At 46.5% G+C, this 21671-nt stretch overlaps 1 protein-coding gene across 4 annotated transcripts in view; it reads left to right on the top strand.

The window, feature by feature from the left end:
• Nucleotides 1-21671, top strand: part of LOC144147094 (uncharacterized) — a 228279-nt gene that overhangs the window by 20488 nt on the left and 186120 nt on the right. For all 4 annotated transcript variants that reach the window (XM_077679144.1, XM_077679143.1, XM_077679146.1 and 1 more), the window contains exons 5-6: nt 1345-1483; nt 6766-6884. In XM_077679144.1, coding sequence (XP_077535270.1) covers nt 1345-1483; nt 6766-6884 — 258 coding nt within the window. The remainder of the gene's footprint in view (nt 1-1344; nt 1484-6765; nt 6885-21671) is intronic.

Raw genomic sequence — 21671 nt, 5'->3', positions numbered from 1 at the left:
TTAAGCACTTCTTGAAGTTGATAAAGGAAGATTGTCTATGGGGCAAAATAATTCTAAAACCAGGTTGCCACGCTGATCCAGTGACGGGTAATATTGTTGCACTCAATAAAACCTACCGCCAACACATTCGTTCAGCATACAGAAACATAGCCACATTCTATAGAAAATCCCAAGAACAAATTTCGCTCGCGCCTTCTCAGTAGCTGTGAATGCAAATCCACCGATCATAAATGTTCCTTGCAGTGATGGCATCAAAACATTTGTTAAATTAAAAGCGCGCATTGATATCTCGATTTTTAACACACTTTTCTACAAAATCCTTGCAAAGCTTGTGCTGTAAATAAACCATCATAGGTGCCAAAACCAGTACCACATGATAAAACAATGAAAGCTCCATACGTTGTAGAATTGCACATACATATGCAAACTTATCAAAGAAACATCCGAACAAAATGTCAAATTTTATTTTTTAGCGTTTAGGAACAAATCAAATGACCTTTTTGTGCAGGGCGCGGACTAGGACTTAGTTGATTTGACATATTTTTTTAACAATGCCCATCGAAGCATTACTGTTATGCACGCCCATTCAAATATTTATAATTTTTCTTTCGCTGACGTGCACAAAATTTGCGGCGGCCGCTTTTCTGATGGAGACGAAAAGCAAAAACGCCCGTGTGCACGAGATTTCGGCGCACGTTAAAGATCCCCAGGTGGTCAAAATTAATCTAAAGCCCTCCACTACGGCGCGCCTCATCGCCTGCGTTGCGTCGGCGCGTGAAACCCCCACAATCAAACAATCAACGTGCACAAAATTCAGAAGTAGGTAGAATTATGCAATGTGTGCCAATTACACGTGCGATGAGACAGTAAGAAGTGTATTTGATTATCTATTACCCACGAAGCAGAAAGACGAGTAAAGCAGCCCATTCATCTGCAACACCGATTGCTGGCATAAACACGGATACAAAGGTTGGTTGTAACTATGCACGCGTTTAAAACTGTGCTCACAATCGCACGATTTTCTAGCCATGTCTAGAAAGCTGTATCCGCACTTTGAAAACTGAAAAAACGTAGGTCTGGAAATAGTCGGAGGGTACAGTGTCTCTGTTAAGATTTTTTTTTTACTTCGTAACCGGTACATTGAATTGTCGAAGTGTAGGGTGTTGTAGGAGTTTTGCAGAACATTATGGTTTTCATATAAACCAACGTTTCCGGGTCCTCATTTCCGCTACTGCGAAAAACGTTTTCTGGCACAGTGCAAGATTTCAGCCTTGTAGATTGTTACAGAATTATCTGTTTGCAAAAACGACCGATGGAGGTTAAAGTGCCATTTGCTTTTCGCAGGTGTGTGGCGGCGTATGCATCGTGCTGCAAGATAGTGCCGCAGACCCAAACAGAGTATCCGTGACTTTGGGTAAAGGCTTAGGCTGCTTCAGCCGCATCCACCTGGATTTCGTTGCACATCCCGTATACGAAGACTTCAGTGAGTAGCCAAATAATGCTTTCAACAGCTCGTGAAGAGTGTGTTGCACAAAATGTCCCTAATAGCCGCCCCGCAAAGTGAATTGCTTCGTGATATTTTGTGGCATGTCACATATTTTTAAAGACTATAGTCTTTCTTGCACTACTTAAATGCAAAACATTGCGTGTGTCTGGTGGTTAAAAAAGTTACATTCAGCTTCATGCTTGTAAACTCTTATAAAACAGCGGTGCTGATCCTGGCGTTCCCGGGAAAGAATAATCTCGTCACTACAGCCGCACTATCGCTTTCATTCCTCTTTCTTCCCTCTCCTGCTTTAGTTGGTAAAAACCTTTATTTATATTCCCCTCTCCTGCCAACTTCCGCCGCAATAGCGGAGATCGTTTACCGAGATCGTTTAGCTAGCACCGCAGCGCGCAGTACATACGCAGCAAGTCTGGGGGACACATAGAGACGGTACAGTCTGCTGCACGGTGTGCAACGACACCGCGTCCATACATACGTTGTGTTGTGTAGATACACCTACATGTTCTTTAGTGAAAATTGCTGCGGAAGGCACATTGGCTCCCTTGCGCAAAAGATGGATTGCCCCTGCGTAGGTGCCTTTACGTAGCAGTGCGCGTGAAGCACACACTTGAAGCCCACCCCAATAACATTACAATGCACGTAATAAGAAAGAAAACATCAAAGTCTCTAGAAAATTATTTCATCTGTCTCTCCCTTGATTTTATCAGCCTTTCGGCCAGAAGTTACTAAAATATTTCAACAAGACTTTGCGTAGGTAGAACCGTACGACACGTTTAGAACGGCTGGCATTGGTCTTGCAAGTCCCCATTATTTAGCCATAAAAATCATAACGTAGAATTATTTTAGTATTTATATATACAATACTGGAGGCCTCAGGAGGTCAGAGTAGGAGTGGTTTGTTTAGGCACCCGTGAGGAAAACCTGTTGTAAACAAAGAGAAAGAAAGGATAGATAGAAAAAAAAAGAATAAGATTTGAAAGCTAAAAATTAAGCGATGAACAATAAAAAAAACACAACACGAACAGGTGTATAAATCCAGTATTCATATATATTGCTCATAAGCATGTAGGTAACAAGACAGAAAAAAATAAAAAATAAAGCGACGCAAAGGAGCAATGATCATAGACAGTAACACAGATCTTATACAACTGGCAATGAAAAACCTAGCACGCGGTGTAGGCGGTGTTACGTTTTATTCCACGAGCTGGTAAATCAAGTGAAGAACATTATTTTTTAAGAAGGTTTCGGCCGCCAAGGCATTCCAATCACTTAAGGTACGGAGGAAGAAAGCATGTTTAAATTTGTTCGCGCGTGCGAACATCCATGTGAATTTACCAGGGTGATAGGTCCTATTGGGTCTGGGGGAAAAGATGAAGATAACGAGCGGCGTCAAGGGCAAGTTGACGGTTCCAGAGCTGATAAAGAAATTATGGTCTTGTTATTTTTCGGGTGCTCTGTAGAGTCATGATGTTCTTTGTTTCCATTAAGGTGGATGGCCAGTCATGTCAGCGATAACGATTATATAGGAACCGGACTGCCAGCCTCTTGATTTGTTCAAATTTTAATGACGTTTTTAGTGTATGGGTCCAAAACGATGCACTCGCATTCGAGGCGAGGCCTAAATAGCGTATTATATGCGAGAAGTTTAACATGAGAGGGGGATCTTTTCAGTTTCGGTAGCAAGAAGCCGAGTTTTCGCCAAGTTGATGCACAGATTTTTTCGATATGGATGGACCAGGTTAGGTTATTTGTAAACGTTATACCCAGATATTTAAAAGAATTGGTGTGAAATTTCTACACCCTTTACTGAGTAATTGAACATAAGGGGGCTTTTTTATTAGTTATGCGGGCTAACTGTTTTGGTATGGTTAAGCTGCTTTTTCAAAAAGTCGCACCAATTAGATATTGAATTCAGACTGTCGTTAAGGGTCATTTGGTCATGAGTTGATTAAACATCTCTGTACAAAATACAATAGCCCGCTAATCAACTTATACGAACGCTTTCATGGACGCAAAAAGTTATGCCATTTATGTTTACCAGAAATAATAAACGCCCCAGAACACTTATTTGAGGCACCCCGGAGTTAACTGATCCAAGATCTGAAACGTGACCACCTACATGAACAAATTATTTCCTATGTTAAAGATATAAGACAATCCATTTTATTAGAAAATGCGGGATATTAAGTGGATTAGGTTTATAGAGAAGATCTCAATGTGATACCCTGTCGATGCTTTGCTCAGATCTAAAATATTGCGTCCACTTGGCCGGACTAGTAAAAAACTGTAGAAAACATTTGCGCAATATAATAATAATAATCTTTATTTCATGTTCCAAGTAGTACGTGAGGGGGCGAAAAAATAGCACCTCTTGGAAGCTTGATCAGCTCCCGCCCCCTGTTTGCAAGGACAGCATCCAGCAACACATGAGTAAAAAGAATGTGTGGGTTTTGACTGTTTTACAGGTAACACTCGGTGAAGGGGTTATAAACGTTGCAAGATACTGGGTTGGAAACTTTGGAAACTAACACTAGGTTGGAAGTGTTAGCTTCGTCGCTACTGCCCAGATATTTAACTAAATATTTTGGTGCCACAAAAATGCTTTGGCACTTGGTTTTTAGGCATGCCAGCGCGACAACTCCGTAATTTGTCGTGCTGACACTTCTAGCGCGCTGCCATATCAAAGAACAGGTTGCCAAAGCATGGCCAGAAGGCGCTTGCTATCAAGTAATTCTCACTTATGCTGAATCTACGGTTAGGTTGCCAAAGACGGCTAGAATGCCATTCACACAGGGCCGCCGAAGGTAAGGCCCTGCACCCTAGCCAACTCTGCAAATGCAGGATCTATGGTGCACGGCCGATAACCGCCTTATTTTTATATTATGCTTTCCGGTCAACTTGCTTTTACTGCCACAATCTTAAGAGGGAAATAATTACTAGCCCTGGACCACGGCCCTCACCACTCCGCGCAAGTCTTCGCTTTTTGTATTCGAAGGCTTTCACCTTCCAAGCACGCGGACATTAAACGTTCCGACGAATTTTTGTCTTTGTTGTGTCAGCAAGTGCACAACGTGCATATTGCTCCCTCCCTTACTTTCGTTTCATAATTTCGATTGTTTGCTTTTTGATTGTTCTCATTTTTAGAGTTTCCTCGCACCAATTATATCGGTTTGCGCTATTGTACGATAAAAGGAGTTCAGTTCGCTGAATATGCATTTTTGAAGAAATTCTTGGCGTTTGAGGGGCACGCGAAAGAATCATACGGTTTAAAAAGCTGCCAATAATGTAAGGTTCAAATCGACCGATTTGAAAAATATTTGTGCTATAAACTGTATGTTTCTGTTAATACTTATAAAGCAAATTCGGAAGTCAAACCTCGCGCCAGCGGGGAGAAGTGAAGTGTAGAGTATGTACGAATTTCCTGATTTTGTGGTATTTGGTACGGAGCAAGACAGGCAGCTGTATGGCCAAATGTTTGGGAGAATTAACCTTGTAACGTCTTCTAACGTACCAAGCTTTGTAGTCACCCCCAACCGCACCCCGGTTCTGCGCTAAGGAATGGGTGCAGGGGGTCATAAATTAGGAGTTGGTGACTAACTCGACGCTCATGTGTCGGAACGAAACTAGGGTAGTGGAGGGTGCCAAAAAGGCCATGTTGTGTCGACAAAATTGCCTGCAATAGTAAAACTGTTTGGGCCCTCAACTCTGCTGAGCAAGGTTGCAGGCGAAAACCTCCTGATTAACACCTTTGCTGCACCATCACGTTCGCGTCGCTTTTTTCACTTTCGTTTCTTTTTGTTCTGCGGAAAATATTTCAAACATTTCCTGTGGTGCTCAACCGTGTACGAGAGTTTATCCGCAATTTGGTTTCTTGGTCTTCTGGCGCGAACGATGTCACCAAGCAGATTGGCGCAAGCTACAGTTTTTCTAAGAGTCAGGGTTCTCCACTGGGGGTGTGGAAGTGTAATCACGTGCAGTCAAGATCAGACGTCACGCGGCAGGTATTATTGAACAATTATTCCATTCAAAGTTCATTGTTTTAAAACTTTGAAACACCACAGAAAAGATAGGTACGAAAACACGGCAGAAACGGTAAAAAAGTGATTATAGAAGACGTATTTCTGGTTTTCTCTGGGTAAGGTGCGGGTAGGGATGCTCTATCAAAGAGGAGCGTAAATTTAAGAAGGAACAAGGGTAAGCGCGTGGCTGAAGTTTAGTGAAGTCGAAAACCGTCGCCGGTATGAGAATGTCTCGGTGCTTCCACGATTATACAACGCTTGTCCTGAACATAAGATTCCAAATTTCGAACGCGTGTGCACCAATAGGGGTGGATGAAAGGCGGGCTCTCATAAAAATGGGGATATGTGTGGTTGAAGCATCGTATCGCGGAAGGAGGGTCTTTTTGAGGGGATTGAGACAGCATAACTTTCGAGTTGAATAATTGAAGGGGTTATGGTACCATTGGAAGTGTCTAGGCTAAGCTGAATGTTTCCGCCCAGCAAATGGAAGTTTTGCGGCATTGAACGATTGCGCCAAGCGTGATGTCGCTCGAATACCATGTACATATAACGCCAGTGTGAAGAACCTCTAGGCTTGGCTTAAGTTATGATTTTATCTCAATGGCACAGGCACATACATGATGGGTGGATGGCAGCGCTTGTAACCCAAATATAATGTTAGAGCCAATGGTATTGTCATCCAGGAACACTATACAAGAGCAATGTGTGAAGTGCTCGAAACGGTGCGTAGGTATAAGGTCAGGACAAGGGGCTGAAGATTGTCATAAGTGTGGGCTTTCTCGCATTTGGGGTGAGGTGGACGTCATCACGGTGCCAAAAAGGTGGAAGGGTGCCTTCTCCGCAATGGTTTTTTGAAGAGGGTAAGTATGAGTAGAGGGTGTCTATGAAGATGTCGTATGTTATGTGCGGTAATTCATTCTGTTTTTGTGGCAGTGTTGCTGGTGAAGCGGGATAGTATTTGTTGATAATATTCAATCGTGACAAGCGCGTCAAGCATTTTGTTCACCAGTTCATTTACCTAACTGATAAATATGGTGGCGGGGCTTGTGGAGTTGGCGGACTGTAGAATGGGGTGGTTAATTCAAATCGCAGATGGAACGTGACAATACGAAATGGTTTCGGATGGTTTTAAGCCCAGCAGATGCTTCATAGTTAGCCCGGCACGCTTCGGGCTGGACGTACCTCGCAGGTTCTCATTGGTTGCATTTTTTTTAACAATCCTCGCGCACTGTTTTCTAGGGGCAGGCTTCACAAAGGCTGCTTCCCATGGAACCATACCTGGACTGCTTTCCGCACTTGAGATATTGAAAGTCTCTATGCAACAAGTGATGGAAGTCGACATGTGGTCCAGCAGCACGGTAGGCATATAAACAGTTTTGTTAGACAGGGGTTCGTCATAAAAACATAATTTGCTAGCCTTAATATTCATTTGAGGCCACATTCTTGCACACCTACAAGATGAAAGGAGTGTTTTAGGAGAAAGCTATGTTTCCAGGAGGTTCTAAGGCACCAATGCGAGCTATTTGCTCTGTGCAGAAAAATAGTTAGCTACAATGATCAAGCAAGCTACAGAAGGAAGCAAGTCTCTCCAAATTCTAGGTGCCACTATCAGGTTGTTTACACCTTCCGTTCACTCCGCGGTGGCTGTTATGTGGCCACGAGCGAGCACTGCTTTGGCAATGGAAGGTTTAGAATGCGCAATGACTAAAATGTGGCTGGTTGGATTGACTAGAAAAAAACAGCATTGATATAAATTCTGAAAAGCAAAAGCGTTGAGAAACACAACAGCTGGGGAAGATTGTGCTACATTATCGTTGATTCGCATAATTATCAAAACGTTTGACATCCAATTAGGCAACATAAGCTCTTCAAACAGAGCTTAAGCATCTTTTTGTTTCTCCGACTTAGCTATAGGCTGTTTTTTGATAACCGTTTAAACATTTTAAAGAGGTGGAGTTTTCCAGCTGTTTTGCTAATATTAATTACTACATATTCTAAAAAAGTGTACTACATTCTGCTATTTACATACGTTGTGTCTCAAACGTGCAGCAAGGTTTCTTTTTTGTGTCCACAGGTATTACATTGTATGATATTCGCAACCACTGAAGGTCTCAGTTAAATCCTAATGATTATTAAACACCTTATTTTTTAATTGGGATATCTCAGAAAAAGTTTATTGTGAAACAAAGTGGTCCGTATAAGGTTAGGGGCAGTATCTTAGTCTTTACAATTTGTGATCAAAGAAGAAGCCTGAAGTAAGAATTCTCCGTCAGGCATCTGTTTGGCTCGAATACAATAATCTGTTTACTAAAGTGGCCGTATTACCACGACCTGCAATAATAGGTAGCAAAGCGGCCGCTTATCTATGAACACTTGTTTTAGAGAAGGTCGCGGAGAATAACAATACGTAACAAATTTGAGCGCCTTCGCACAACGTAGGCATAAGCAAAAACCATGCAGTGAGTCGCGTCACGGACAATAAAAAGACTGTAGCTTTTATATACATGAAACTCTGAATAGGCTTATTCACCAAACTAAGACTCGCATGAGAAGATTCTCGTCGTTCGTAGACCAAACTAGATCATCATGCGAAATCTTAAACATTCAACAAACAACAAAGTGCGGTATAAGGCAATCTGGAGAATATGCATTTTGTAGCACATAAGCGAGCCGTTTGCAAAATCAGTTTACCACCTCGGTTTCATCGTATATAAAAGGTTGTGCACGATAAAATTCCGAGCATAATGGCGCTGGTCCTTTTTGCGGTCATTCTAGTAACGTCACGTTTTCTTTAGGCGTCCTTAGAGAACTCAAGATACTGAGAAGTAGGCATGACCTTTTGAATAAACGCAGTTACGTTTTGTGACAGTTTGCAACCGGAATTGTACACCCGAACGTATCGGAAAGTTTCTTTTAATGTCTAAAACCAAAGGGAATCTGGCGATTAAAAATACTTCACTGTTCTCGCCCGGCCCATGCCTGGCGCGGGATGTTGAACAGGAGATGCCAATAGTATGGGGTACTTTCGAAATACATAAAATTGTAGTCGCCAGCAGAGCGGAGGGAAGCTCAAGCGTGAAGGGTCTCAATAAAGCTTTTACCGCCTTTCAATTCCATTCAATTCAATTCACGCAATGCTGAAAAACCCCATACACAAATTTTGAGAACCATCGTCTGCTGAAAACTGTTACCCAATTGGTTTAATACTGACCAGTCCTCAGGCTACATCGCAAAGCATTGGAGGTACGCTACTTAATACCCTTGTGCAAACGAGTATCGCTTGTCGAGAATGATTTGCTTAATCTTCGGCTGCAACAAATCGACATAGGACTGCCAGTGTTCTCACTTGCAGCAGTAACATCGATTCGCGATCTTTCGTTCTATTTTTCCTGAATGTAGATTTCTTAGACTCTAAGCTTTCTTTTCGAGAAGTATTTTGTTCGATGATTCGTCTTTGCTATCAAAAACAATTACTGCAAAGGGTTTCACAACATCAACTGTGGTAATCGCCCTTGCTGGCGTACTGCAGTCACTTTTTTTTATAACTACAAAATATTGTCACGAAGCCAAGGACGACGCAGTTGTTTTGAAGGAGAAACAAGTTTATTGGAGCGAACTTGTGCTCCCCTAACAACTCAAAAGAATACAGAGGCGCCGAAGCAGCGGTCAACAAAGTGACTAGCACAGGCGAGTGTCGTCGAATGAGTGCCGCGGCGTCTGCTCTGCAGGCTTTTATCTTTCGGCGCAAGTGTTTCTAGAAACGCCGATTCACATACATAACATTGTAGATTACAGAAGATAATTCTGGGCTAGTGACGTTAGGGCGAAACAGTCTGCTTATCTGAATGTGATAGCCCGTGCGGCATAAAAGTAAAGAATGTAAGACGCGCTTCGTTTGGAACGCAGATAACACAGCCGGGCGTGGCCCGACAGTAAAAACAAACAATAAATAAACAAATCCTTACATGGTTCGCGGCATTACCCCCCCTCTAAGAGTGCATCGACCCGATGCTAAAATAAAACACAGTCCGAATGAACAAAAAAAAAAAGTCAGTCATCTTGCATAGTAAGGTTTCAAGCGAACTACGTGGACGACTTCGGGCCGCGTGCGTCGTCGTGATGTTCCGGAATCGCCATCGGGGATCACCTCATAGGTAAGTTGGCCGACATGTCGTAGAATCTGGTAGCGTCCGAAATACCGTCGCAGAAGCTTCTCACTTTGTCCGCGTCCACGGATGGGAGTCCAAACCCAAACACGAACCCCAGGGTGGTACTCGGCGTCTCGGCGTCGGAGGTTGTACCACCCGGCATACACCAGCTGCTGGCCCGTTGTACGAACTCGAGCCAGTTGGCGGGCCTCCTCCACACGTTGAAGGTATCCTAGGACGTCGGCGTTGATGTCGTCGTCTTCTACGTGCGGAAGCATGGCGTCGAGCATTGTAGTCAGCCGTCTTCCGTAGACAAGCTGCAACGGCGTCATCTGCGTAGTTTCCTGGATAGCCGTGTTGTACGCAAAGGTGACGTACGGTAGCACTTCGTCCCAAGTCTTATGTTCAACATCGACGTACATTGACAGCATATCCGCGATTGTCTTGTTCAGGCGTTCCGTTAGTCCGTTCGTTTGGGAGTGGTACACCGTCGTTCTTCGGTGATCCGTGTTGCTGTAGCGTAATATCCCTTGCATCAGCTCCGCAGTAAAGGCCGTTCCGCGGTCCGTGATTAGGATTTCCGGGGCTCAATGTCGCAGCACAATTTGGCTTATGAAGAACTTTGCGACTTCTTGTGCAGTCCCCCTCGGAAGTGCGGTGGTCTCTGCGTAGCGCGTCATGTAGTCTGTCGCTACAACGATCCACTTGTTCTCGGATCAGGATGTAGGGAACGGGCCCAGAAGGTCCATTGCAATCTGTTGGAAGGGTCTAGATGGGACTCCGATCGGTTGCAGAAGTCCGGCGGGAATCTTCGGTGGCCTTTTTCGTCTCTGGCAGTCACGGCAGCTCCGGGCGTAGTGGGTGATGTCGGATACAAGGTGGGGCCAATAGTACTTCGCCTTGATTTTCCCAATTGTGCGAGCTGTGCCGAGATGTCCGGAAGACGGGTCCTCGTGGCACGCTTCCAAAATTTCGTCACAAAGATCTGCCGGGATCAAAAGAAGATATTTTGTTCTCGTTCCGGTGCTGAAATTCATCTTCACGAGGACGGAGTTTTTCAGGCTGAATGCAGGTAAGTTGCGTTTTAAGGCCCTGGGCACGGCGATGTTGCATCCTTGGAGGTAGTCGATCATGACGCATGGATCGGGGTCGGCACGCTGCTGGGCGGCCAGGTATCTCTCAGTCACGACTCCGAAGAACGCGCTGTCTTCATCGGAGTCTTGTGGTGGGGTGTCGACGAGGGCACGGAGCAGGCATTCGGCATCGGAGTGTTTCCTCCCGGATTTATAGACTACTGTAGCGTTGAAATCTTGCAGGCGCAAGCTCCATCTACCAAAACGGCCAGAGGGGTCCTTCAAATTGGCGAGCCAACACAGCGCATGGTGGTCTGTCACAACCTTGAATGATCTTCCATACACGTATGGGCGAAATTTTGAAATGGCCCATATAATCGCGAGGCACTCTTTCTCATGGGCTGAGTAGTTTCTTTTTTCCTTGGACAGAGCATGGATGGCTTAGGCGATTACTTTCTCGCACCCGCTTTCCTTTTGTATGAGGACGGCACCCAAGCCTATATCACTGGCGTCAGTATGCATTTCCGTTTCGGCGTTTTCGTCAAAATGCCTGAGCACAGGGGGGCTTTGCAGGCATTGTTGCAGCTCGCAGAATGCTGTTTCTTGGGCATTTTCCCAGCTGAAAGGGGTGCTATCTTTCGTCAAGCGAGTGAGTGGCTCTGCAATGCGGGCGAAGATTGTGACGAAGCGCCTGTAGTATGCGCATAGACCGAGAAATCTCCGCACGCCCTTGTTATCTTTCGGTCTTGGGAAGTTCGCTATGGCGGAAGTTTTTGCCGGATCAGGCCGGATTCCCGCGGCGTTGACGACATGTCCCAAAAACCTGAGCTCCTTGTACGCGAAGCGGCACTTTTCAGGCTTCAGAGTTAACCCCGACGTACGGATGGCCTCGACTACAGACTGCAACCTTGAAAGGTGTTCGTCGAAAGTCTGGGAGAGTACCACAACATCTTCGAGGTATACGAGGCAGGTGTGCCACTTCAGGCCAGCTAGCACCGTGTCCATGGCTCGCTGAATCGTTGCCGGCGCCGCGCACAACCCGAACGGCATCACCTTGAACTCGTATAGGCCGTCCGGGTTTATAAATGCAGTCTTCTCTCGGTCTCTCTCGTCCACTTCAATTTGCCAGTAACCGGTATTCAGATCCATCGATGAGAAGTACTTCGCGTGGCACAGGTGGTCGAGGGCGTCGTCGATTCGGGGAAGGGGGTACAAGTCCTTTTTGGTGATTTTGTTCAGTCGCCGGTAGTCAACGCAGAATCTTAATGTGCCGTCTTTTTTTTTCACGAGTACGACGGGGCAGCCCAGGGGCTTATCTACGGCTGTATAATGTCGTCGCGGAGCATGTCGTCGACCTGAGTCCGGGTGGCTTCCCGCTCGTGTGAAGAGACGCGGTACGGTGACTGTCGGGTAGGTCGGGCTCCATCTTCGGCTGTTATTTGGTGCGTCGCCAGAGTTGTCTGACGTAGTTTTGAGTTCGACGAAAAACACTCTCTATAACGATGCAGCAAATCCAATAATTTCTTCCGTTCTTCTTGCGGTAACGCCAGATTCACGTCGAAGGGATTCGGAAGCTTGAAGGTCTCTTCGGGTGCGTGTTCAAAGTCGGCAACCGCGCTCACGTCACTTGTTTGTTGCGTTTCTTTGAGGTACGCAATTGCAGCGCCCCTGTTTAAATGCCGGTATTCCTCGCTGAAATTAGTGACCAAAACTTGTGATTGGAGTTGCGTAAAGCGCGCAATGCCTCTTGCAACGGAGACACCGCTGTCGAGGAGCAACCTTTGGCCACTCTCCACGATAGCGTCGACGTCAAGAACAACATCTTCTCAGTGGACGGTGATCATCAAGCTTGCGCGGGGTGGCAGTGTGACATGATCATCGGCGATCCTTAAAGCAGCACGGTGTTCGGGGTTCGGTTCCGGCGTCATGGAGTGATCGGAGGAAAAAGTTATGAACTTGGTCTGTAGATCAATTATTGCACGGTTGTCCGTCAAAAAATCCATTCAAAAAATTACGTCGCGAGAGCAGTTAGGCGAAATGACGAACGTCGCAGGGTACGTTGTGCCGTCTATGGTGACGCGCGATGTGCACGTTCCACTAGGCGTCACGAGGTGGCCTCCTGCTGTGCGAATGTGCGGACCATCCCATCTGGTCATAACGTTCTTCAGCTTAGACGCAAAAGGTCCGCTCTTGACCGAGTAGTCGGCGCCCTTGTCTATGAGGGCGACTACTTCAAAGCCGTCGATGGACAGCTGAACGTCGGACGCTGCCTTCTTCGAGTTCCGGGTGCGTCGTGGCGTCGTATCTCGGCTTCTGCGTGTTGACGGTCGGGCACTGTGCGTCGTGGTCTTCGTTGTATTCTCATCGGCAGGTTCGGTGATGTCGGGTGCACGTCGCGCCGTTTTGCTGTCGTCGTGGTCGGCAGTTATGTCAGGGTTAGATTGGGTCGTCCGGGTCGGGGCATGTCTTGAATCATGGTCTTCAGCTAGTCGCTGCGTCGTTGGAGGGTTTTCATTTTTCCGCCGTTGTGCAACTTTACCTCCAGAAGTTGCTGATTTAGTTTCCCCCGCTAGGGCTGGGGGACCTTCCACGTGAGAAGTCAACAGTGCTGCGGCGGTTCGGTGGTGACTGATACGGGTAAGGCGACGGTGAACGGTTGAAGCGGGCTGGTCCTCGGTTGGTGTTGGAGAGGTATTCTTCGATATCAGCAGGGTGCTGGCCGTATCGGGGGCGTGGGGCGTCGACGTAGAACCCTCGCAAACCGAGCCTCTTGTAGAGACAGCGACGGTAGATGTGGTCGGCCTCTCCGCAGTGGTAGCACAGCGGGCGATTATCGGGCGTTCGCCACACGTCGGTCTTCCTTGACGTCTGGTATTGGTCTACAAAGCATCGGGCGGGTGGCATTGGACGGCGGTATGGCTCGCCCTCTTGACGACGGGTTGGAGCAGGGCGGGGTTGACGAAGAACTGCGGAGTAGGTCATCGCTTGGGGTTGACGGGGTGCTTCTGTAGGCGTAGAAGTCCCCAGCGCCTGTTGAACCTCTTCTCGGATGACGTCAGTCAGGGAAGCCACTTGAGGTTGCGGCGTCGTTGGAAAAAGCTTCTGAAGCTCCTCCTTGACCACTGCTCGGATGATCTCGCGCAATGTATCGGAGCTTACAGTTGCGGCACCAATGGTCTCCGAGAACAGTGTGTTGACTGGGCGGTCGTACTGCCTCGTTCGAATTTCTAGCGTTTTCTCCACCGCGGCCGCCTCAGACGCGAATTCCGCCACTGTCTTCGGAGGGTTACGGACTAGATAACCAAAAAGCTCTTGCGTCACTCCTCGCATTGGACACCTGAGCTTCTTTTCTTCGGTCATTTCAGGGTCGGCACGGCGAAAAAAGTCGCTTCATCTCCTCAACGAAAAACACGATCCCCTCGTTCGGGTGCTGCGTTCGAGTTTCAAGCAAAAGCGCAGCTCGCTCTTTTCTCAACATGGTAGTGAAGGTCTTCAGGAACTCCCTTTAGAATTGAGTCCAGTCGGTCAACGAGCTCTCATGGTTTTCGAACCAAGTTCGAGCAGCATCTTCTAAGTAAAAGAAGACATGCCGGCAAGTTTCTTCGTCGTCCCACCTGTTGAAGTTGCGGACGCGCTACAGCTTATCCAACCATTCTTCGGGGTCTTCAGCGGGAGCTCCCCGGAAGGATGGCGGTTCTCGGGGCTGCTTCAGGATGATTGGCGACGTCGTGCAGGATGATTGGCAGCGTTCCGTTTCTTGGGTCATTCTGGCAGAAGACCGAACTCGGGTAGCAATCATTGCAGTCGGCGGCTTTCTCTGGTTGGGCTTGCTTGGCGGCTTCCAGATGTCGTAGAGAGCATAAAGGCTTAGTACCCCGCACCTCTACCAGATGTCACGAAGCCAAGGACGACGCAGTTGTCTTGAAGGAGAAACAAGTTTATTGGAGCGATTTCGTGCTCCCCTAACAACTCAAGAGAATCCAGGGGTGGCGAAGCAGCGGTCAACAAAGAGACTTGCGTCGGCGAGCGTCGTAGAATCGAATGCCGAGGCGTCTGCTGTGCAGGCTTTTTATCATTCGGCGCGAGTGTTTCTGGAACCGTCGATTCACATCCAGAAGATTGTAGGTCAGAGACGATTTTTCTAGGCTAGCGACGTTACGGCGAAACAGTTTGCTTATTTGAATGTGATAGCCCGTGCGGCATAAAAGTAAAGACTGTAAGACGCGCTTTGTTTGGCACGCAGATAACACAGCCGGGCGTGGCCCGGCAGTAAAAACGAACAATGAATAAACAAAACCCATACATGGTTCGCGGCGATATAATAAAAGCACAATCCTTGCCTCATTGACCATTTTTAGGAACAGACGTTGCCTTCCCCAAATACGTATTCGGCTGTATTAGTTATTTGGAATAAAAAAAAGACTGCGCGAGGTGTTATATTACTAATGTTGATTCATAGACAACCAGTATATTTAAAGTGGCGCTCTCATAAAAATATAAATGTCGTCCGTAGCCCACTCCACGAAAGAATTAAAAAGCCAATTACATTTTTTTTTTATTTACAGGCTATATATTCGCCCCTGCAAGACACGCTACCAATATGTTCTTAAAAGCCGATGAAGCGGCAGTCGTAGCGTAAAAATACCTGGCACGTTTCAGCCGTGCATTGTGCGAAACACACTTGTGACTAACAGGGAACTCATCTCCTACTAGCTACATCGGGTAACGGCGAAACTATGTTTTTTTTAACTACGCATAGGAGAAAACTGGGCTCTGACTTCACAATGCCGTGCAGTTTTCTGACATCCTTTTGGAAGGAGTAAAGCTAACGTAGGAAGTATAGATTTTCTTGCATATACGAAGGGGAAATCGACGCTGGCGTCAATATAAATCGTCATTGCAAGCCGTTCGTGTCGCCACGCGAACCGTAGTAAAAGTACAGTTTTGTTTTTTGTTCATACTTTACTTGGCTTGGAACGTTTTAGTGAATGTGGGCAAAAATGATGATCAAATTGTTTATTTACATAGAAAATAGAAACATGCGGTAGCAGTAACATCAGCATCATTTCTGCCATTTTCCCTTTGCTTGCATCGCCGGAGGATTAGGTGAAAATAATCGTGTTCGATAGCCCGTAGTTTAAACGGGCCAGGTTAGCTGTTGCAAAATAGTTGTTACTTTCCTAATACCTCATGCAGGTGCAGTTTAATGGTTGCGTAACTTCTTTTTAAATTAATTGTCGTAATAAGACCTAAAGGTTATATACATGCGAAAAAACATTTTCACTGGCGCAAATCACACCAACATAGTTTGTCGGGAGCGTCGGTGAAGTATGAGTTAACCGTTTTTTTCGGAATAACAAGTGCGAACATTTATGATAATTTATTGTGTTAAAACTAATAAAACAATTGAAATGCTCCTTCTTCAGGTATTGCGAAAATTTAATTCATTTTGTAACAAATGGATTGGCCCCTACAAATCGCCGACGATTGCATACGAATATGTTCAGCTAAACCTGGACCTACGAAAACAAACATAAAGAGGAAGAAATGCATCTCTTTCGCACAATGGTGTTTTTATCATCTGTCAATCAAAATAAACATTTTTTTCATCGGTTTTGCTGCATTTTACGTATTGCAGTACTCGCTCAAGGTTTACAAAAGAAGCCAGTTACGAAGCAAAGCCACAAACTATATTATACCTGTTTACATTTTAGTGTATGCTTAAGAAACCACACAGCTGGAAATACAAAAGCAGTGATGTAGACTAATGTGTTGTTCTCTGTACACCTATGATGCCGCTGATAGAACTACAAAAATTAGGCTTGAAAACCCGCACTCTTGGCTTCTCATAATCCAAAGTCGGCCCGCGTTCGTCATGCTTGCACGAGTTGTGTATTCACTCGCTGCTAAGTAGTTACAGCAACTGGCACGCCGCTCACACACGATGATCCAAGTAGTAATACATTCCTCATATGCCTTATTATGAGTAACATCCTGCAGTAAAGAATATTGATACGAGTAAGGCAGTATTTAAGCGGCATATTTACAGTACGTATGTGCAGCTATGCAGTGGGGTGCTACGTATGAAAGAGCATCTACCTAGCAGAAGAAGGAAACGGCTCGCGGGCGATTGACGCGTCTTGTGCTTTGTCTTCCTCGACATGATCATTGCAGCGCGGTACAGCACACGAAATGCCCGCTTGCGCAAGATAAAGGTGACTCGTAACACTAGCCCCTCTCTGTAAAAGCGCTGTCTCGGTGCTTGCCATGGTGGAGCTGCAAGTGCAGAGCGGCATGGCTTAGGGCGGATAACAGGGACGCTGTAAGTTTGCACAGGCTGAGAGGAGCCTGAAGAAATGGCGGTAATTTCGTAGTATGCGTTACGCGTTTAGTATCGGTCGACAAGTAGTTCAGAACTCCCCACACTGCGTGCAGGGCACTAGAGCAGCACGAGCGTCGCAGGTGTAAAGTGGGGTGTACCGTGTCTGCGTTCGTAACGAAACTTGGAGGGACTGCGACAAAAAGAGTCGGGCACGCGCCATTTGACGGGCAAAATAAAGCGTTTGGGACGGCGTCTCGTACGTATCCAGAATGCGGCGGAGTTTGCAAGAGTAGTGCTTCCAGCGGCATTATTGGCTCTCGCTGGAAGAGGAGGTAGAAAAGAATATCCTGCAGTATCGTGGGGGAATGAGTTATACTATTGGCCGAAGATACGCCCCAGTCATGAGGGGCGCAGAAACGCACATAAGATTCTAGACATATTCCGGCAAAGGAGCTCTACAAGGCCGTTAGTTTGCGGATGGTATTTTGCAGTATTTGCTTGTGTTTTGTGTCGCAGGAGCAAAGGATGTCATCAACCACTTACGATAGGAAGAATAGCCTCTGGTATGTCAATATCTGGTGAGGAACGCCAATATGTAAGACAACGTCGTACAGGAGGAAATCGGTGACATTGGTAGCGAAACTATTTGGCAGGGCGCGCGTGATTGGGTACCGTGCGGCGTAGTCACCTGACCAGAGCAATCCGCCGAGCGCCTGTAATAGACACAGGAAGGAAGCCCAGGAGATCTAAAGCGACGTGGAATAATCTTACACATACTTGTTTCTGGTGTTACGCGCACCGCGCTAGCGTTTTTTAAAGTGCAGAGCCGTTTAGGCACCAGACTTGCCGTCGTAGCTCACCCGCGTGCACAATGTTACACGGCGTCAAGCATCCAAACCGAGGCTTCGAATAGACATCCGCTTGTCCCGCGGATCAGCGGTCCGACAAAAAGTAAAGATATTAGAACGAGATGTTGATATTGGCAGAAGCGTTCGAAACTCCCGCAATCGCTGCCACTTGTCATGCATGTCCCGATTATTTAGCGCAAAGAAAACTGCAGGCACACTTGAGACAAAATCTATTTTAGTAAGCGGCAGTTCCGGCGTCAAGTCAGTTAGCAATGCTCATTCGGTTGGTTTTCCCGATATTCAGTGAAAAAGGGTGGCCGCCGAAAAGGGTGGCCGCCGCAACTGACGAAGACAGGCTCTAGCACATGCGAGATGAAAGCAAGCACAAAAAGAACAGAACTCCCGCTTGTGCTGCTGCAGGCAGAACAAGAAAGAAAAAAATAACAATAAATAATGCGAGCTACCCCAAGATTAGGCACGCGACCACTGCGGAGGCCGGATAATGGAATTTCACTGAACAAACCTGTGTTCAATTTGTCAAGTGAGGAGTGAGACAGAAAGGGGATTAGCGTGAGGGGTGGTAGCAAAGAGCGGAGTACGACGCCACTGCCCTAAGGCGAATCACTGCTCTGCACTTCTGAGTGGCTTCACGTTGAGTGGAACTGCTTGAAGTTTTTTTCTTTGTTTGATTTTTATCTCACGCATAGTGCGTACGTGTTTCCCGGCCTATTAGGTTTCACAGCCTTATAATGTTTTCCTTTTTATTTTATCAAAAAAGTTTTTTACCAATTTCTCTCCACGAGCAGCTGCGTCCTGAAAATTCAGTGTGTGGATTTTTAGCATGACGCAATTTCAACTGAACGCCTTCTCGGGGTAACGGAGGTACTGTCAAACCTTTTCTGCGCTTTTTGTCCGTGCTCGTAAGCGTTCCAGGATTTTTAAATAAACTTATAAAGCAAATAAAAACCGTTCGTCGGGTCTATCGATGGCTCAAGAGGGCTGCCAGAAAAGTCGTGGGCATTTTTGTACGGGGGCACGTGTCGCAGGCGCCCACGCAGAGTGAATGAAGATGCAAAATCCCTACCGGGAAAACCATTGTCGCTTGCGGTCAAGTGTCGAGTAAGCCCGCAGTAGCATGCTCTCAGCAGGTCATAAAAACGTTTGAGGACATCCATACGATGGGGCTCAGGGACCACGGGAAGCAGCTAGGGGCTTTCCGGGGAGATGTTCCGACGATAGAGGACACCCGCCGTGAGCTGGAATAAACGCACTGAACAACCGGAGCGGTAGATGTTCAGGCTGGCATTGTTACGTATATCCCCATTACTCTTTAGCAAGGTGGAATAAAGAAGAAATAAAAATAAGCAGGCAAATTTCTGGGAGCTTGTAGGCTAGGCAGAATAGGCCGGGGAAAGAAAAGGTTATTCTGAGTTCTGATGTAGGCGGCCAGATTTGTGTGCTACTCAGCATGAGTACATTTGCAGATGAAGAGTCCGCCTTCGGATTAGCCTTGTAAGATCTTATAAGGATGCCATCCAGGAGATAGCATGGTGGACCGTCACGCTAAGAGCGCGGTTGGCTGTGTAGGTATATAAGCGAAATTTACTCTCAGCAAGTATAAGACTGAGTCACTCCCGTATTATTGTATAATTTTGCTCAACTGGGGTTAGGTAGTGGCTCGAGTGTGCAATAACGCATCCGTGACGGGACTACGGTTGAGCCAGCTCAGCCCAAAGTCGCAGGTGAAGTCCGAACTAGCTTCCGTTCGGACTTAGCTAGGAGCGGCTGATGGAAGGAGTAAGAAGAGATATCAGCGTAGTAAAGGCGTGAGACCGATCACTGCCACAAAGGAATGCGGTGTCCTTTTTGAGGAAATTGGGAAAATGGTGTGCGATATCATCAAAACGTCTTATGAACTAATGAAGAGGAAGTACTAATGCAGTCATTAGCTTCGCCTTGGCATGTATACACAGGAATACTGATTTATATCACTTGTGCCACACACGCACGTTTATGTATCAACGGGCACGCACGGATAAAGACTGCTTCAGAGACTCTAGCTCCTATGTCTGGTGAGCCAGACCATAGGCAACGCTTCGAAATCTGTCTTTGTGACGCCGGTTTAAAAGTACTCGCAATTGTTGTCTGCTGCACTCGGGCTATGCTGTTTCCTTGGGCTCGGTTGAGGTATCATGCTTGCTCGCAAAAGATTTACCATACACTTATCGTTTCGTTACAAAAAACTTGAAATTATTCAAACACGGTCGAGCTAATATTTACGGTAAGTTTGTTTGCTTGTTACTATTCCTGAGAAAACATGCCTATTTTACAGAGTTTTATGTGAATCCGTTGCCTTGCAAAGTGCGCACAGTTCGATATACCCCTTGCTAATATTATTCAGGGCGTTGGCGTCTCTATCAGAAATCGTTAAAACATGAGCAAGACAGTTCCTCATAATTAATAACCAACAAAGTGAACGACAAATGAAAATTGTATGCCCTCTAATTGAAGGTTGTTCAAGCTTTGCCGAAAGGTACTGTGTTAGGAATTGGCCGCCGTACTTTCCCGCATCACTCCTCGGCTGTGCGGCGAAGCCACTGCGTGCGCCTTTGAAACAGGTTCCTTCTTGTAAGTGATTCATGTTTTCATGCCTCGACAAGCCTGGGCCAGACGCTTCGCTTTCGGCGGGTTTCAAAACTTCAGCGGCTGCCGACGAGGCTCGTCTGAACGCTCTTCAAGGACACAGAGGCCCCGCGATCGCAGCGGCGTCCTTTTTCCTCCCCTCTCTCAGACTCAACGTGCGCCGATGCTATCGAGTGCTCACGAACTCTGGAAAGAGCGTTGTAAGTGGCCGTGACGTTCGTGGCGTGTTGCCGCTTGTTGGCGTTTTGACCGTTATGGCTTTTGGGTATAAATAGAAGCCGCCCAAGCGCTGTAACTCATTCCTGTTTGAGCAGCGAATCATTGCTGTCACTCTGCTCAAGTCCTCTACTGTTACCTCCCCCGTCGGGGCATTGTTCTTTGGCTTCGGCTCACCTCTCACTATGAAGTAAGCAGTTACGTTAGCCTACGGCTTCTGGACATCTTCACGGCTGCAACAGCGGCTGGCCGCTCGCTTTACACCACGCTATTACACGTATGCCGGAGGCGAGAGAGCTCGGCTCGGGTCGGCCCTCCCGGTTGCAACAACTGGTGTCAGCGCTGGGATGACACGGTTGCAACAACTGCCATTCTTAAATCATCGGTATCCGTTTGCATGCATAAGTAAACGCCTTTTTTTATCTTTGCAAAATGCTCAAAAGTGTTCTTTACACGCATTACGTTTCATGGTATGCGGACACGCCGACATGACCAAGCCAAGGTGACCAAAAATGTAGGCTCAGTTCAGTATGTGTTTCCTTTGTGCGCAAAATAATGATGTATTTAAACGCGTCCGTATGCAACCGGGCGAGTTTGCGTCGAGAATCTTTAGTCCCACTCAAGCGGGGTGTAGTAGATGACAGCGGTGCGTGTCTCTAAGCTGACGTCAGGAGCCAAGGCACTCCACTCATACATCGTGCTCCTAATTTTTTTACGTGATTTAAAGCGCATTTTTAGTGTGCGATCTTGTAAAATGGCTCAAGAAACCCCTCTCTAAAGTGAAATTGAGTGACGGCAGGCAGGAATGTTTGCAGGTGTGCGTTTGCGCGAGCACTGGTCTTCGAATGTTACGTTATTTTAAAGTATCTCTCAAAAAAATCAATTCTCAACCCTT

This window comes from Haemaphysalis longicornis, unplaced genomic scaffold (assembly GCF_048455015.1).
Source record: "Haemaphysalis longicornis isolate Haplotype H1 unplaced genomic scaffold, Haemaphysalis longicornis Haplotype H1 scaffold_7, whole genome shotgun sequence".
In the NCBI taxonomy this organism is placed as follows: Eukaryota; Metazoa; Arthropoda; class Arachnida; order Ixodida; family Ixodidae; genus Haemaphysalis; species Haemaphysalis longicornis.
This window is presented reverse-complemented; position numbering and strand designations above follow the sequence as displayed.